This window comes from Drosophila suzukii, chromosome 3, assembly GCF_043229965.1.
Source record: "Drosophila suzukii chromosome 3, CBGP_Dsuzu_IsoJpt1.0, whole genome shotgun sequence".
Lineage (NCBI taxonomy): Eukaryota > Metazoa > Arthropoda > Insecta > Diptera > Drosophilidae > Drosophila > Drosophila suzukii.
The window spans coordinates 75,490,759-75,508,732 of NC_092082.1; the positions used below are offsets into that span (position 1 = coordinate 75,490,759).

The 17,974-nt window shown below is 40.9% G+C and overlaps 3 protein-coding genes across 14 annotated transcripts in view; 1 reads left to right on the top strand and 2 right to left on the bottom strand.

Annotated features, from left to right (window-relative positions):
- LOC108008017 (uncharacterized) overlaps positions 1 to 7,993 on the bottom strand; it is a 33,099-nt gene extending 25,106 nt beyond the window's left edge. For 4 of the 11 annotated variants that reach the window (XR_010654206.2, XM_070997078.1, XM_065865521.2 and 1 more), the window contains exons 1-2: positions 7,674 to 7,992; positions 140 to 699 (exon numbers count right to left, since the gene is read on the bottom strand). The gene's annotated coding sequence lies outside the window, so the exon portion shown is untranslated. Of the gene's footprint in view, positions 1 to 139; positions 700 to 7,644 lie in introns of all 11 variants that reach the window. The other 7 variants (XR_010654207.2, XM_065865524.2, XM_065865529.2 and 4 more) reach the window with 4 other exon arrangements.
- Positions 7,994 to 9,455: 1,462 nt separating this feature from the next.
- phu (phurba tashi) lies at positions 9,456 to 11,383 on the top strand. The gene is made up of 2 exons (XM_017083082.4): positions 9,456 to 9,615; positions 9,679 to 11,383. Exons 1-2 carry the CDS (start codon positions 9,561 to 9,563, stop codon positions 11,256 to 11,258), a joined length of 1,635 nt encoding a protein of 544 aa, XP_016938571.4. The 5' UTR covers positions 9,456 to 9,560; the 3' UTR covers positions 11,259 to 11,383.
- A 607-nt stretch (positions 11,384 to 11,990) lies between these two features.
- Positions 11,991 to 17,650, bottom strand: RhoL (Ras-like GTP-binding protein RhoL). 2 transcript variants are annotated; one of them, XM_070995718.1, is made up of 4 exons: positions 17,476 to 17,650; positions 13,102 to 13,385; positions 12,549 to 12,719; positions 11,991 to 12,487 (listed from the first exon to the last, which is right to left on the bottom strand). In XM_070995718.1, the coding sequence occupies exons 2-4, from the start codon at positions 13,348 to 13,350 to the stop codon at positions 12,332 to 12,334; spliced, it is 576 nt and encodes a 191-aa protein (XP_070851819.1). In that variant the 5' UTR covers positions 13,351 to 13,385; positions 17,476 to 17,650; the 3' UTR covers positions 11,991 to 12,331. The 2 variants fall into 2 exon arrangements, with proteins under 2 accessions (XP_070851819.1, XP_036673998.2); XM_036818103.3 differs by having other exon boundaries at positions 17,447 to 17,649.
- Between the last annotated feature and the right edge of the window lie 324 nt (positions 17,651 to 17,974).

Below are 17,974 nucleotides of genomic sequence, written 5' to 3' on the forward strand. Positions count from 1 at the left end.
AACAAAAACACCAATCAAATAAACGAAAAAAGACCAAAAGATACTTGAGCAAGGTGTAAAGAGAGATATAGAGAGTGGGGGGGGCACGAAAGAGAAGAGTTCCACTGGGGAATTGGTTTTTATTAGCTTTTCGGCTTACCGATCGATCGGGGGCTGCATTTGCGTTTTGCGCCGCGTCCGACGGTGCGTATGATGAATGTTGATTGTCGTCGTCTTCGCTCTTTCGTTGTCGGCCCCTTGGAACTGGCTCACTAATCTGCGGCTATGGCTTTTCTCTACACATACAACTGGGTGTGGGTATATGTATATGGGTATCCGTATCTGTATCTCGCCGACTGTGACATTGAATCGCTATTCCATTGTCGCTGATTGTAGTAGTCGTTTATAGGTTTCTATTTTTTTTTTGGTTTTTTGTTTCTTTTTTCTTTTTTTTGTTTTATTTCACACGCACGGACACAAAAGGTGGGCCAGAGGCAAGAGGGCGGCCATTTCTGCGCCTCGGTTTCACATACTTTCCGTCTTTATGTACACCCGCACACAATATACAAGTCACGCCTTGTTCTGCTATTCTACCAACGATTCGTGGGTCCTTTTCAAGGTTTATAACTTTAAAAAGTCGTAGTTTACTTTAGTTTAGGGTTGATTCTTTGTAAAGAGGACGGCTTGACACGCTTTTTTCGATTACATCTAAACATCTTACTGTGGAAGCGTAAACAAAAATGGTGTTATTAAGGTTCAAAGAAGTTTTTCTCTTTTCGTTTACTCAGTATCTAATTGGCTTTATTATCGCTTTTCGGCATTTCTTGCTTGCACTCGCTCACTTCGGTTTTGGATTTATGTAATTGCTCCGCTTCATTAAACAGTTTATGAATTGTTGTGTGCTTTTCTGTTTTTTCGGTTCGCCCCCTCTTCGAGTTTCGACTTCAGTGCATTCATCGTTATTACAATATAAAACACATTTTTTTTCTTGGCCAACAACTTTTTGGCCATCTGCAATAACAAGACCGAGGGAGCGAAACAGAAAATAGTAATAAAAAAAAGAAGGAAAAGGCTGAGACGCTTGCTTCGGGCTTCTCGTTTAGAACAAAGATGAAAAAAAAGCTTTTAAGAACTGTGCGCCGTTCTTGGGAAATTACTTAAGTTTTCAATGCGTTTTACTCAATTTGACTTTGGGTCGTTGCCGACTTGCCCCCCATCCAAACAGCCAAACATCCAAGCCCCCTCCTCCGCCCATGGCCGCTTGACTGTTGTCAGAATTGGCGCATTAAGCGCAAAAAGTAAAGCGAGAAACAACAACCAAAAACGGGAGAAAGGCGCGGGGAAATGGGAAAAGGCAGACGGTAAAAGTAGAAGGGAAACCCAACCGCTCAACCCAGAAGCGCCCTAAAGAGGACTGCCTGCTAACCGAGTTTTGGAGCCTTATCGCCCTGCCCGTATTGAATAATACGCTTGTGGGCAGTGGCTTTGCTGGCAGTTTTTAAAAAGGGATATCAAAGCTAAGAGTGCTTAAAAAAATTATTAATTGTCAAACAAATTCCATCAAAAGGCAAAACTCTTACATTTGAAATCGTTAAAAAACACTCGCAAGCCATTAAAAGGGGTTAAAATTTTTTCTCTTAAAAAACTGTAGTCTGCTTTTCAGCGCCTACTTTAAAGTGCCTCGTATTTATGAGTCTTCGTTAGTAATATTGATTATTAAAGTTAAGATGTTCTTTAAATGCTGGAAAACAATATAAGGTTTGCTAGTCTATTATAGGCAAAGTTTCTGATTAATGATTGTTTGAACTCCTATAAATATACTTTGATCCCTCATGGACTTACTGGTTAAAGTGGTTACAAATAATACCCCCTTGTTACGCCCCTGCTTGTATGTATTAGGGAAGGCGGAGCACATAAAGAGAAGTCAAAATAAATCGATAAATTCTACATAGATACACAGCATCAGCAGGATAACAGCAACAACAACAACAACAACAGCAACTAGAAGGCTGGGCAATAAACAGCCTACCAACAACAACAGCAGCAGCAACAAAAACAACAAAAACGGGCAAAATGTTTTTCGTTTGCCTCCTTGAATTGTCCTTTCAACGAACGCCTCCCACCACCCACCGCACACATCCACATACAGCTTCTCATTCAGAGAACCGAATGCGAATACGAATACGAATACAAATACGAATACGAATACGAATGCCGAGTCCTGTTGTTCGTGTGTATGTGTGTGGCCACGCGAGAGTGTGTGCGTTTATTCGCACGCCTGAATGTCTGCCAGTTCGCATTGGTTTGCCAGTGTATTGGTGTCCGTGTATCTGTGTCTGTTGTTCTGTACTCCACATCTCTGTTTTCACATCTCGCTTCGTTTACTTTGCGCGTAAGCAGGTACACGGATACACACACACACACGGACACACACACACAGACACCCACAATTCGCTGGGAAAAATCAATTAAAATTTAACGCACGTTCCCAGGACATCTCCTCATAAAAATACGTCTTCCATTTCGAATGGCAATCGCTTGGGCCACCGCCTAGCAGGCAATTTAATTTGTATAATTTGAATTTTAATTAAAAACTTTTACGGGTTCAATAACTTGCAAAGTAACCAACGCAAAAAAAAAAACAGAAAAAAGGAAAACAGAGTAAACAACGGCATTTCAATGGCTTAAATGAAATTCAGGCTCATTTCCATGTAACAGCTGTCTGTCAACGGAGGAAAAGCATTTCCCATTTCCCCAAAGCCTCTTTCCGCAGGAGGTGTTGTCTAAAATTGTTATTCACTTTGTTGCCAAATTAAGTTCAACTTTTCTGTGTATGGGCGGGTATTTTGCGTGTGACTTTTTAATTGCTTTAAATGCCAATGAAACTGAACCAGGTGGAAAAGTTTTTGGCCCCCACCCCTCCCCGGCTTACGAGGACTTAAAGGATCTATTGAATAAATTTGGCAGCAGTCAGAGCAATTTCGTGGAGCATTTCCTCATTCCGGGTTTGTTTATCATAAAGATAGAGGAGGAAAATAAAAGATGAATAGAAGCAGTGCATTCCCCCAAATGTAAACAGACACAAATCCTTCATATTTTTCAAGATTCACAAGCGACAGGCACTTTCAATCTGGCAATTGATGGCCTCTAATTACACACCCGATATGCACAATATATGCAAGATATATATATATATATACATTGCTTTGGCTGCGCTTTTCGCTTTTGGCTTTTACAGCCAAACAATGTAAATAAACAACCTGCAATTTTCATACGACTCTGGCAATATTTGAATTTTCATGTTTTACTTTAAGGCAACAGCATCTATGATTCGGGGACTGCCCCAAAAATGGCACACCTCCCGACCACCCAACCACGCCCACACATCCACGCCCATAAACACACACCCACTCGCATATGCATATGTTCGCTTGATTCGTTTTCAATCTTTGTAGGATGTTGTAAAATATTTTAACGACAGCAATTTTGGCCCGCTCGCGGATGATATTAAATTTGCCGTTGGCCATAATATAAAAATCGTAATGGCAGTCCTATTTATTTTGCCCGCTCGCATGTAGATTTTATATCATATATTTTTATCCGTCGGATTTTATCGATATTTAATTTGATGCGATATTGATTAATAAATGTAAATTTCACCATATCCTTGGGAGGCAATCAATCATGCCGAGCGACCACTTGACCGTAAATCCGAAAACGGACTAAAACTGTACTTCATTGCAGCTCCGAAGGGTCCTGGTTGCAGCTGGCCGTTGTCATGGCAATTCCCGGGAGCCGCTCAATTTCCCTGCATTCATATCTCCCATTCTAAAATTAAACTGAGCTGTCCATCCTCCTCCTGTGCATTGTGTTTATGGAATACGGAGAGCGGGTATTACCGCATTTGGTCATGAAATCGGACTTGCAGATATATATGCAAAATGCGCATATAGGTTTCAGAGTTTTCAGGGCCACTTTCCCCTCCGCACGTTAAGCGGTTAAAGTTAAAGTGGGCCTCGAACTCTACATTTTCAGAGGAATTCTAAGTTTAACACCTACTTTTAGCTTAACTTGCGGAAGGGAAAAGTACTATCAAAGTAGTATACTTCGCTAACGTGTAAATGATCTTGTGAAACAGGCTTTAAGCAGCGTATTTCTTATGTTCAGGGGTTTCACAGACATCTCTTCAGTCGAAATTCGGGAGAAACTTCTATTGATGCTTACGTACATTTCCCCTGAACTTCGCTCGAAAATACTCCTGGGACACCCCTGAGTGTGAGGATTTCATATGTATATGCTGGACACTTACAATATAATATAATACTGCACTACTGTACAACATTCATTTTAAAATTAATTTGCCTTTATATAAGTGATATATATTCACGTACCATTAAATAAACTGGCTTTTCTCAATAAATATTATAAATGTTTGGTCACACGACTCTTGCTTAAATTTTGTAGAACTGTCAAAAATTTATCAAAGATTATTAGGTTACAATACATTTTCTCAATAAATACAGAAATTTAGTTGAAATTGAATGGTCATGTGGCTATGGTATGAACTCTTTTTATTTTATATTACATTTTTGACCATATTAAAATGATTATTTTCCCAAGAATGCCAAATACGGATAGGATTACAATTTGTGTGTGCCCCAAGGAACTGGGCCGTGTGGGCACCCAAAAATGGCAACTGAATTGCGATGACATTCAACTTTCGATGGTTAAGTGCCGTTAAATGGGTGAAGGTCAGCGCTGCAGTGAGTGCCATTGCTACTGCTGGTTGGCCTCCGTCATCCTCATCATGGATGTTGGAGCTCAGAGGGGGGGGGGGGGATAGTGGCAGGGGCAGAAGGCCATTAACAATATGCGGCGGCCTCAAAATCAGCAAATGCAGCGAAGGTGGGCAAACACACACCAACACCCAAACACAGGACAGATACACCAAACAGGCCAAAAGCACACATACGCCGTGTGGACCGTGTGCGGCAACCAAAACAACCCCCAACCAAACAGTGGTCATGTTTACTCAAACTCTCACACAAATGCTTTCATAATTTGCCGCACACCCATACATAGATACATATACAAATACATGCATAAATCTTCAGCTGGCGCCATTTCACTCCTTTGGCAAACTATAAAAGCCAGCCAGCGTCTGCTGGCAACCTCCGCCAGTAACATCAATGTTTTGCTTGTTGTCGTTTGCTCTTCCATTCCGAGCAATCCCCAAAGACACAGGAAACCCCACGCCCCCAAACCCCCCAGGCACCCCCCACGAACTGTATACACCACCCCCTGGCCACCCAGCATCCCTCCAATTACTCACACATTCAACGAGCACTCATTTAAACGAAGCACCCAACGCTTACAGCATAACGTCAAAGTTAACTCGCTGCTGGAGCGCGTGCTTTTGGGGGCGGAGTGGGTGGCACTGGGTGGTCTGTAATGCTGTAATGGGTGGAGAAAGGTGGAGGGGGTGGGGTGGCGCCAGAGAGAAAGCAATCGTGCCGCACTGCTCTGGTCGTGCGTTCGTTTCAGCCGCTCGTGCGTCCCGCATCGCGCATCCTTTGCCACTCAACAACAATGCTCGCTGATGATGTACTATGGAACGCAGGCGGAGTTCCCACTGTAACTGGGAAATTCACGGGAATATATATAAACGCTACCCAGGGGAAAATAAGAGTTACCGAAATAATACTAATGGATTTCCGCGAATGGATTGCGAGTAATTGAACTAATGGAAGGTTTTCTCGAGCTTTTTTTACAAGCACTAATCAGGATTGGGTAAGTAATGTATTATTAAAATTGTAAAAATGTTGTTTAAGAACTTTCATAACTTGAACCACCATCTGCTACCCAAAAACGTCGAGTTAAGTAGAGTTCTAGTTATAAAATACATTTTATGAGCATTAACACTCTCTATTGCCAAAAAGCTACATATGTAGAACTGTATTACTCAAAATTGTTGATACTTTAAGAACTTCGAGCTTAAAATTGGTATGCCAGTTATACAAATTATATCCTTTTGTGGAATTCCCAAAATGAATGAATGAATAGCATTATCATTCCAAATATAATTATATAATTGTAAGAAAATTAAACAATTAGAAAGAGTTACGAGTCTTAGAATCAATTCAAATATTTATATAATCTTTATATTTTTTAAATATTTCGAAACGGGACACATATTAGGATTTAAGATTGAATAAGTAACACCCAAATTTAGATCTGACTTGTAATTGGTTCTAAAATAAATACTTATAAAGGGAAGCTCTGTCACATGTAATTTAAATATTTAAACATAAATAAAAACAAAAACATTTAATAAGCCAAATATAAAAATAAAAGATTTTAAAACTCGAACTCAATTTTACAACCTTAAACACACACCACTGTAAACGCACCCACACTCGTGCAGACATCTCATTATTGGAACATTGTAGTGGGATTGTAAGATACGGGCTTACTCCATTTTACATTATAGTATTCCGAATGTTGTTACAGAATTGACACAGTGTGCAATCGTCCTTTGCCGCTCCCCCTCCCCCCCCCCTCCGTTACTCCACCCCCCTCGCATCCTTCGCTTCGATTCCTTTTCTCTTTGCTGCTTTCTGTTTTTCCTCATTTCATTTCGTTTTTTCTGTGTGTGTGTGTGCGAAATTTACGGGCGTAGGTTTGTATGTGTATGTGGGCTACTATGTTAAAAGTTTGTTTCCCCATAAAGGACGGCCACACCCCCCGCCCACCGCCCCCTCTGCGTATGTGTGTGTGTGTCTCTTGGCAAAGTTTTTGGCTACTTTTATTTTTCGTTGTTATTTAATTTGTGTTTGTGTTGTTGTTGTCTCGTGTTTGACTTCTGAATTTATTGTTGTTGTTTCTGTAGTTGTCAACGCTGCTTTGCTGCTATTGTTGTTGTTGTTGTTGCTGCTGTTATTATTATCATTGTACAACTTCGCTGGTTGTTCGTGTTTTTGATAACTTTCGGTTTAACTGTCAATAAAGGCAATTGAAAGTTGCCAGATTGTTGTGGGATCACACAAAAAGAAAAGTGTATTTCCCCTTTAAAAGCGGGGTTTTCCCCGTATCTTTTTTGGGGTTCCATCAGCTTTAAGATCGCAGTGCGTTTTTAAAGACAATTAACAGCAGCATCCTCGTGCGAAGCATTAAAAGGACACACGAAAGAACATTTGTCAAACGTGAAAGTATTTTGGCAGCCAGCTGGGCGTCCAACTTGGCCATATATAGGTGTATATATACTTATATAGAATATATCCCTGCCAACCGACATTGTATATATGTATATATATACATTCGCAGAGTCACATAATCCCGACGAACACAAACACACGAACGAATTTGGGGGCCCGAAACACAGTTAGCAATTTACTGTATTGTATTATGTATGAATTTTCCTGTGTGTGGCATTACATCTTCCATGTTTTTTAAAGCCCCTCTTTCCCGCTGATCCCATAAAAAAAAGAACAAAAGAGAAGCCCAAAAGTCCTTGCATTTTATACAGTTATACACACGAATGCACAACATTCTACAACTTTAGAACTTTAGATTTCTGTCAACTATTTTAAAAAAATCAATGCCATTCACTTCAGGTTTCTTGGATTTTTTTCTTGCATTTTCACCAGCACTTCGTTTGGGTTTTACTTCTTTTTTCAGAAGAACATTGCTTGAACCTTTTTGTTGTTTGAAAATTATTGAAATATCATTTATTATATGTATTCATATATACACGCGCTTATTTATTTATACTTATGTATACGCATTGAATTTTATTTGAACGTTAAAAGTTTAGTTTAGCTTTGCTCGTTGTTTTTATTTTATAATTTTCTTTTACTTTTTGCCATCTACTTTGTCTATTTTATTTTATATATTTTTTTGTGTTGTTGTAGTGTAGAAAAAATTAAAAACGCGCCGTTGGTATAAAAATGTCTTTCAGCTAATGCGATTTTAACGTTTTGCATGCGAACCAACAACTATTTTGGCCAAGTGCGCGATGCCAAAGCAGAAGCTCTCGTTCAGCATCCGAAATACGATGGATGCCGATGCTTTCTCCGAGATACTCGCACTGCGAGATACTCGCACTCAGAGATTGTTGTACCTTGAGATACATCTGATGGTGGGCGGAAGCGAGATGCAGATACAATCGGATGGTTCCTGCTCATTGTTTTGATGCTGGCGCTTGCGCCGTCATCTCTCCGGGAATTGCCAGATTCAAATACGGCGGGATGCCACTCACAGTGGCCGTTTTGGCGCGCATTTTCAAATCTGTTTTTCCGACCCATCGGTTAGGGGTAATTGGGTTGCTAAGCCGGCGTTTATTTATGGCTTCACTGGAAGCCTGAAATTCTAAATCGGGCACAGCCACAATCAACTATCACGTGAAAAACTCGCGTGTTCGAGGAGGCAGTGGCAGGCGGATGCGGCAGGCAGACAAAACGAGCCAAGCGATCTCGAATCTCGAATCGATTGCGGGAAGCGGGAAAAGACGGGCTGGCAGGCAAACAACGCCGGCGACCGATGATAACGAGTGCCGCTGAAAAACAACAGATTTCGAATAATATCTACAGTGGACACTCGCCGACTCAGAGAGCTAATGCCGAGGTTCTAGAAATTTTAGGTACGACTAGCGCACTAATTTATAAGTTTTCTTGTACTTGTAGCGTTAGGAAAAGTGAAAACCAAAATAAATAAATAAATAAAAAAAGATAGCCCAATAAGATCTAAAACTGCTTGATAATGTTACAGTTTCTAAGGAATTATCAGTTTTCATTATAAAAAAAGATTCATCACCAAACCGAAAAAGTTTAACCTTATTTGTACCACTTTTAAAAATAACAATCCCAAAGGAAAATACAAGCATTATAGTTTCTGCATAGTTAATTTTCCGTTTTAGAATCGGTTTATCCGTATATTATTATCTGAAATCCCACATACTTGTATAATTAATTGTTGCTGGAAATATAACCAAACGTCTAACTATAGAATTATTATTATATTTTATATAGGCTGTACAAATATCTCGTACAAACACTTCTTATAACAAGTATCAACAGTTACTCTACAAAATTTAACTTTTAAAAGAAATCAATCTGAAGGTAGTTTATTGTGATAAATAAAGAATTTATTTTCCATTTTAAAACATCGATAAATTTTAAACTCAAATGCTAAATACTTGTACAATAAATGTATCCTTCAAACATTGTGTGGAACCTGTAAAAACACCTTTCAAACTAACCTCTTAAAAACAATTAGCAATTGCGCCAAGTGAACAATCCCTAATGACCCTAGCTAGTTTTCCGTTTTTACCTAAGATTTCTTCAGAAGAAGGTTCTACTGTGCACCGATCCCTGCCTTCAAAACAAAACCGGAGATCACCCAAGGCAGCGCGCCTTTTCCTTTATCAGCCGGCCGTCAGGTCGATGGCGGCATAGTGTTATGAAATCTCGGACTTGCCATCCGAGCGCTATAAATATCGCTGGTCTCGTGCTAACGGCTATCAGTGGCTGAGAAAACGTGCCGGGCAGCGTACAGCCAGCTCGGAGACTCAAAAAAACAGAAAAATGAAGCTGCAGCTCTTGTTTTTCCTCGGCCTGAGTGCCCTAGTCATTGGAGGAGGTAAGCACCCGTTGATTTTGTATAAACTTTCCAGCAATCTAAACCAACCAACTGTACCCACAGAAACCTCACACGAAGAAGAAAGGCGTATGCATCCGGTATTCTCCTTGATGGGATCCGGATCGACGTTAAATGGTCGCTCCAAGCGAGCCATGCCCCAGATCGTTTTCGATGCCCTGAGGGCGGAGGAGCGTTACGCCGAGTACTGGCAGGGATTGGCCTCCCAAACGCTGGACCAGCAGCTGGATAGCAAGCTGCGATTGAACACCCAACTGGCCAGGAATGTGATGCTCTTCATTGGCGACGGAATGTCCATACCGACGATCACCGCGGGTCGAGTTTACCTGGGCGGCGAGGAGAAGCAGTTCGCCTTCGAGAAGTTTCCCTATGTGGGTCTCAGCAAGACCTATTGCGCCAATATGCAGGTGGCCGACTCTGCCTGCACTGCCACCGCCTATTTGGGTGGTGTCAAAGCCAACTATGGAACGATTGGAGTAAGTGCAGCGGTGCAGTTCAAGGACTGCCAGGCGCAGGCGCAAACCGCCCACCATGTCTCATCCATTGCGGCCTGGGCCCAGAAACAAGGAATGGCCACGGGTTTGGTGACCACAACTTCGGTGACCCATGCCTCGCCCGCTGGAGTGTACGCCCACATGGCTAACCGGAACTGGGAGAACGACGCCGAGGTCGTTAAAGACAATGGTGACCCCGACATTTGTCCAGATGCGGCTGTCCAGCTGATAAACAGCCCAGTGGGTCAAAAACTCAATGTGATAATGGGCGGTGGTCGCGAAAATTTCCTGCCCAAAAGCGCGACAGACTCAAGTGGAGCACCTGGTCGCCGGTTGGATGGACGCAATCTCATCGACGAGTGGAAGAGTCAGCACACAAATAGTGCCCATTATGTGGAGAACCGCAGGGAGCTGCTTAGCCTGTCCAATCACACCTCTCGGGTGTTGGGCTTGTTCGCCCCCTACCACATGGCCTATCACCTGGATGCCAATCCCGAGGAGCAACCCAGCCTAGAGGAGATGGTTCAGGCGGCCATGGACATCCTGGAGCGCCAGAGTGCAGGACGTGGCTACTTTTTGTTCGTGGAGGGCGGACGCATCGATCATGGTCACCATGATACCCTGGCTTTGAGGGCCATCGATGAGACGGCGGAGTTCGACAAGGCAGTAAGGTTTGCCAGGGACCACACGAGTACGGATGATACCCTGATTGTGGTCAGTTCGGATCACTCACATACCATGTCGCTGGCGGGTTACTCCAGCAGAAAGAACGATATCTTCGGTATAAATGACGGACAGCTGGCGGCGGATGATCTGCCGTATGCCACTCTGAGCTATGCCAATGGACCGGGCTACGATAGTAACTACCTCAGGGAAGGAGGTGCTGTGAGGAGGAAGAATCTGAGGGCTATTAACATGAAGAACAAGGACTTTATGTTCCCCAGCACAGTTCCCCTAGAATCGGAGACGCATGGCGGCGATGATGTGGCCGTCTTTGCCAGTGGACCTTATGCCCAGCTTTTCACTGGAGTCTACGAGCAGCACTTCATTCCCCACGCCCTCGGTTACGCCTCCTGCCTCAGTGATCGTAACATGTGCGTGGATGGGGGCATGGCCAGAAGACCACGTTGAAATCAAAGCTCAAATTGAATTTAGGAAATCTCAGGAACCACTGTATTATTCTCCATTGAGAGAGAAGCCACTAATTATATCATAGTTTAAGGGGGGAATTAAAATAAAGACTTAATGAGCGGAAATAGCCTATTGTTTCTTATCTGGTCTGGGATTTCAAAACGTAAATGTGTTTAAATGCGAAACTAAAATCAATGTTAGCTTAAATATTAAAGAGCTTCTTAATTTTTTAGTAAATTCTGGACTTAAGTACACCGCATAGAATAATATTTCGTTGGGCATAAATTATAATTTGTAGAATCTTTGGATAAAGAAGTGGACTGATTACATTTTAATTTTCATTTAACAATGCATTTGAAATAGTTATAGGTTATAAGTTCACTTTTATATTTGATAAGCATTTGATTTTGACTGACTGAGTATCGATAGCTGTTTCGCGCCAAACAGCGAACGGTCCCACTATTAGCAAAGCCATATTTTAAAAATATCGATACCTGTATGACTGATAAGATATTAGACTTGGTTCTGCACCAAACTAACTTTACTCAAAATGGTTAATGTCCTTACTTAATTTACTTTACATTCAATTGATTTATTATTTCAAAAATTGTAGTTTTTATAAGAAACTATAGATGAAGAAATGGTAGGGTGTTGTTCACTATTTAATTTGGTCAGATGCCAAACCCTACAAGGTAGTGGTCACAAAGGACTTAAGAAATTAAAAAGTAGAAGCAGTATTAATGACTAGGGTTTTATTGAAATGTACAATGGGTCTGCTTGTTTGCCAAATTGATATAAATTCAATTCTTTATCCTTTAATATGTATATTATGTATATTGGTATATCATTTTCATTTTGTGTTGTTTTTTATTTCTCCTTTTTACAAGTAATGCCCTTTGGTTGCATGTAAAATATATGGTTTCACACAAGTGGCACTTAAATTATAAGAACTTAACGTTCGATTTTCTACACAGTTTCTTTTTTTGCAAAAACAAAGCACAAATAGTCATACGAATTAGTTACATAGTACATTACGCATAATAACAATATTAAACATTAGGCATACACTTAGTTCACAGTAATGTGCACGATGGCTTGGACGGCGTCTTTGGTTTCCGCTCAACGGCTCGAACCGCCTCCTCGAAGACCTGTTGCAGGTTCTGCTTCTTCTTGGCCGAGCACTCGACCAAGTTGGAGGCGTGGATCTCCTTGCGCAATCGCTTGCCCTCCTGTAATATCCAAAGAAAAGTTAGCATAATAGTCGCTGGATTACATCAAATACCAACAAACCTGTGTGGTTACGAACTTCTCCGAGTTGGGGATGCGCAAGTCCAGTTTTGTGCCCACCAGAACCACGGGAACATTAGCTGAGAAGTGACGGATCTCTGGCCACCACTTGCTCTTGACGTTTTCGAACGAGGTGCGGCTGCTGATCGAATAGCACAACAGGAAACAGTTTGTCTGGGGAGGAAAATAAACATGCAATCGATTAGGAACGGTTAGGTCTCACATTCCTACACAAAAATGGAAACAAATCTGGACTCTAAAGCAACCTAAGGAGAACGAAATGCATAAAGTAGACCATTAAAACTAGTTATGTCCCTAACCCGGTTTCTCGTCCTCATGTTTAACTAAAAGTTTTGGTTAAAAACCTTCTTTTAGTTAACCTTAAGGTCAAATATTGTATCTTAGTTTGTATAAGCCATGGGACAAAAATAAAGTTATTGGCTTAAAAGTTATTTTGATAAGCCGCGGCTTTAGGTAGGCAATACGTTTCATAACTTCAAAATGAGTATAAAGAATCTCATAGTTCCTTCCAGTTTTTCTTCATTATTATACTTACATTTGGGTAGCTCAGCGGCCGCAGTCTTTCGTAATCCTCCTGTCCGGCCGTATCCCAGAGGGTAAGATTGTAGTCCCGATCGTCTACGGCTATGTTGCAGGCGTGATTGTCGAACACTGTGGGTATGTACTCCTCGGGAAACTCGTTCTGCGTGTAGGTTATCAGCATGCAAGTTTTGCCCACCATGCCATCGCCCACGATGGTGATTTTCAGCGGGCGTGGACTCTTCGTTATGTTCGTCGTCGTCATTCCCGATTATTTCTGTGGTCTTTGTTGGGATATAGCTGCAAAGAGTAAAAAATAGAGGCGTCACTTGGGCTGCTGGCTTGACAGTTCAGTTCAGATCCCCGATATTGAGATTGCGCCATTTGGCGGCAGATGTTGGTTCTCTGTGTTTATCTTGGCGCACCCACACTTTCATCCTGCGGCTGAGGCAACCGGAAATCTCCAGGCCCTGCCCCTACCTAATTTGCAACATAAAGCAGAAATCGGAACATTGTATAAAGCACTCCTCTCGATCCCAGAAAATTTCCTAACTACAAAAGCACAAAGCATAAGCTAGAAATATTGCTGAGTTGGTCATAAAAATGCAACTGAAATTCTTGCCTTTAAAAAAAAGGAATATTTGGAAATATATAAATAAAGGGTTCTGTACAGAAAAGTAAAAAAAAATTGTGATCCTAATTTTGAAAACGCTTTTGTAAACATTAATGGGCCTAGTTTATTGTACAGCCATATCACACATGAACTTCAAAACTTTTTAATCTTATCGACAACAGCTAAAATAAAAAAGGCCACACAACCACAAAAGACCGGGGAATTCGAGCTTTTACGAGGGGCCAACTGTGAAATTCATCAAGCGCAATTGATTCTGCGAAATCTCTAATGGAAATAAATGTGCTTTTATGGCTGTCCGCGCTTATATAACAATTAAATAAAGGCCGGGCTAAAACTAATAGACTTTCACCATCTGTCCAGCCACAAAAACGGAGTAACAAAACCGCATTTGTTTTATAAATTTGTCTTTTTTAATTAAAACTGGTTTTGTCGCTTTCCAGTTGACCCAAAACATAAACTAGATTTCCCTACCCAGCCTCCAAAACAACTCCAAATCCAAAATCAAAAGCCAATGCCCCGATTTAAAAGTAAGAGATGCCGTTAGGTATGCGTATTGTGAATGGGGATTCTTGGGGTCTCCGCTTAAGCAGAAAACTCATGCGAATACCTGGAATTGTTCACTGTTTGGGGTATGAATCATCAACGGACACTTGTTGATATCTCGCACACAACGACGTTGATTTAATTGCGAATCTCGGTTGTGGAAGCGTTTATTAGAAGACCTAGACCACACTTATGTCGCTGACTCACCGTTTTGTAACTGCTTCGATCCTACCCACACCGAATTTCATCTCTAAGCCCAGCGAACTGCATCTCAAATTATTCAAAAGTAAGAAAAATAAACAGGGAAAATCAAAAACCGGTTATTTTGTGACACTTAACATCTTTTACCGTTCGCCGGTATTGCATTTTTAAACTTTTACCCACGAAACCATAGCAAGTAAATTAAAATATTCCACTTATCAGATCGCAATAAATAAAGAACAGTTAAAATATAAAATTTAAAAAAAATGTGTATTACTGGAGGCAAATATTCACTTCCATCTATTTTAGAAAAGTCACAAAGAATTTGTATGCTTTATGAGATGGAGCATGCGTGAGTAATAATCATAAAATTCTTTATTGGCACGCGATCTACAGATGTTAAACTTTGACAGGGAGCACTTTGATGCTTGGGTCAACACAATTACGTCTAATCATTGATGCGAGAGGGTCTCCACTTGGGGTTAAGTGATATATTCCTTTGTGTTTCGTTTTTGTCTGATTCTGCATAAGTTATAAAAATTGAATCTTTTGAGGCAGAACTATATACAAATTACTACTTTATTTGTTATACATTGGATTGATGGAAATTCAAACCAACGGACAAGCATTTAAACTAATTATATTCCAATTTTGTTAGAATGACGTTACCAAAATTTGATGCGGATGAGTTCGTGCCTGCAAAAGGCCTCAAAAATCCGAAAATAGAAACGGGTTTTTTTTGGCCAAATTAGTAAACAAATCCAGCTGAACAATCGACCATTAGGTAGCCACCAGTGCCAAAATAAAGAAAAAAAACACAAACTTGGCCAGGGAACAACAACGAAACTAAATAAACAGCACACTTTTGTTTCGGCCCCTTTGGACGCATTTTAAAATATTATAAACAAACAGCTTTGGGCACTGTTTTAGTGAGTACAGAAAAGTGCAAATAATTAAGTCTTGGGACTACCGAATATTTCTATTTATACAGCCAGCTGATTAAGCAATACCGAGGAAAGAAATTCGTGAATGAGTAGAAATTCCATTATGTAAACATGTGGATTAAAAAACAGGTGCGGAAACAATCGAAGCATTTCCAGGAAAGCCAAGTGAATGGCAATACCCCCCAAGTTACCCTACATGGTGCATCATAATGTATGCGGTTGTATCAGTTCTACAGCGGAAACTCTTTATCAAGGGGATAGCGCCTGAAACAGAAATTGTATCAAGCTCGGGTCGAAATTAATACACACAATAAATTATTTAAACATAATTGCTCTCTTTTTAATACACTCCCTTGAAATATTAAGTGCACATGAGCTGCAGTCCATGAACATATCATTCCGGCTCTTTGTTATCGGCTGTCGTTGTTCTTGCGGGCTTGGCCTCTTGTAAACTTTTCATATCAAGTTACGAACTCGACGTTCTCGGAAGACTTGCTACATTTCACACTCTCTCTTTCTTCGCATTCTGTACTGCACCGATGATTTCCCAAGATGAAAAGTTCTCAAGATTTTATTCGACTTAAGCGACACTTCTGCACTATAGATGGTATTCATATGCAATTCAGTTGGGTTACTTCAGTTCAACACTCGGCTTTGTGGTTTCTTATCAGCGTCTTCTTTAGTAGACGGGTGCATCATTCAATATGTTTTGTCCTCGTATATTAAATCATCCATAAATAAATAAGTTACACAAAGGCTGTTTGTCGGTTAGTCAATAAAAGGAGAATTATGAGAACATTTTTACAAATGTTGATCATTGGTTTTTATTATGAGCTATCGCAAGAGTTCCGGGCATTGAATTTCCACATTCGGATTTATAAAAGAGGACTGTAATGACGAATAAGTAAAGACGTCAGTAGCAATTCTTTGGAAGCTTTCTTTGGGAGATAATACAATTAATCTTTTCATACGAAAAGTGGTGTTCTTTTTATAATGGAGAATATATTTTTACCAGAGTAAGGTTCAAATTAGGCTGTTGCTCACGAGCCATAAATTTAATCTTCACAACCAAAACCAGATCGAATTGGTACTCTAAATCGTCTATATAGGTACATTTCTATAAAGAGAACTATATTCAACGTCTACACAAGTTTTATTCAGGTCTGCTTCTTGTTGCGAAAAATATACGTATTGTATATGTGAGGGTATTTTTATGGTTTCTCGCATGGGTTTTCGTATTTATTAAACTGATTAGATAAGATAGATGTCGGTGAATGCGGTGTACATAGGGAATTGGACTTGAAAGAGCAACGGCGATAAGTGGAACCATGGCGAAAACCTATGGTTACCTGGTCAAAAAAAAAGCGAAGCGAATCCAGAATCAAATGGATCCGTAGAGATTGCAAGGGCACGAGCGGCCAATTAGTTAAATTAATTGAGGTTAATGCGGAGTATTTATTGTGCCATAGGTCGGAATGAATTGATTAGTGACAATATTGGACTGTTGGGGACGGGACTTGCGATTCACGTACTCTGTTTCCTGTGATGGCCTTTAAATGGCTGTGTAACCATATAATTGTTTGATAACTAAAAATGGTAACGGACCCATTTGGGTGGATATACCCAGTACCCAGTCGAGAATCGAATCAAGTCGACTGAGAGATCCCCAAGAGAATGGGAGAGCCCCAAAAGAGCGATATAGAGAGAGAGAGAGTTGGGATCGTAAGCTGTTTGGCATTCCAGAGCTATAGACGGATCGGATTGGATGGGAAAAGGGTTGGCGGGGGCGGTGACGTGAGCCCCATACAAAGTGACTCAGGTGATAAAGGAAAGATCACGAAGTTTACTCTTCCAGCTGTCTATGCTAACAGTGTTTACGCCAAAGATAAATGTTGTTATTATAATCACTCGGGCAACCACAACCACAGAGCGCCCACACCATCACAAGGTCACTGGGTGTTAATCCCGTTCAATGGGAGATTTGGGGGTGAACTTAGTAGTGGGTATCGTATCCGTAGTAGATTTTCACAGGCACGTACTTATAGATACGACGTTTTCGTAGTCGTACTTTTATTTGTATTATTCGCAATAGTCAATCGAACAACACGTCTGGCGATGACGTGCGGCCTGATCGCAAAGTGGTGGAGATTACTCGAACTAATGGCGGGCGACGAGAGTATAAAACCGGATAAACGAACGAACAACCACAACCGATCGCGGCGAAACTCAACTGACAAGTGAGCACAGTTTCGAAACCTTCAGCGATTTCAGACTCGCAGTACGAGTATCTCACGGATACGCAAAGAGCGAACCAAGAGAGTGCGCTGGAGCAGCACTCTTAGCCATTAGCTCTCGGTCTCCAATCTGCCTTATCAGTGGGCTGCGTGTTCTTGATAAAGGGTTGCCTTTGAAGGACTGTGGGTGGAGCTCAAAGAGCCATGTGAGCAGAGAGGGAAACTCTTATAATTTTTGGGAGAAACAAAAAAGAGAGCCTTTCAATCAAATGCAGACATATTAAGTAAATTGTAAACACGAATATATATTTTAGATATATTTATACCCGTTAC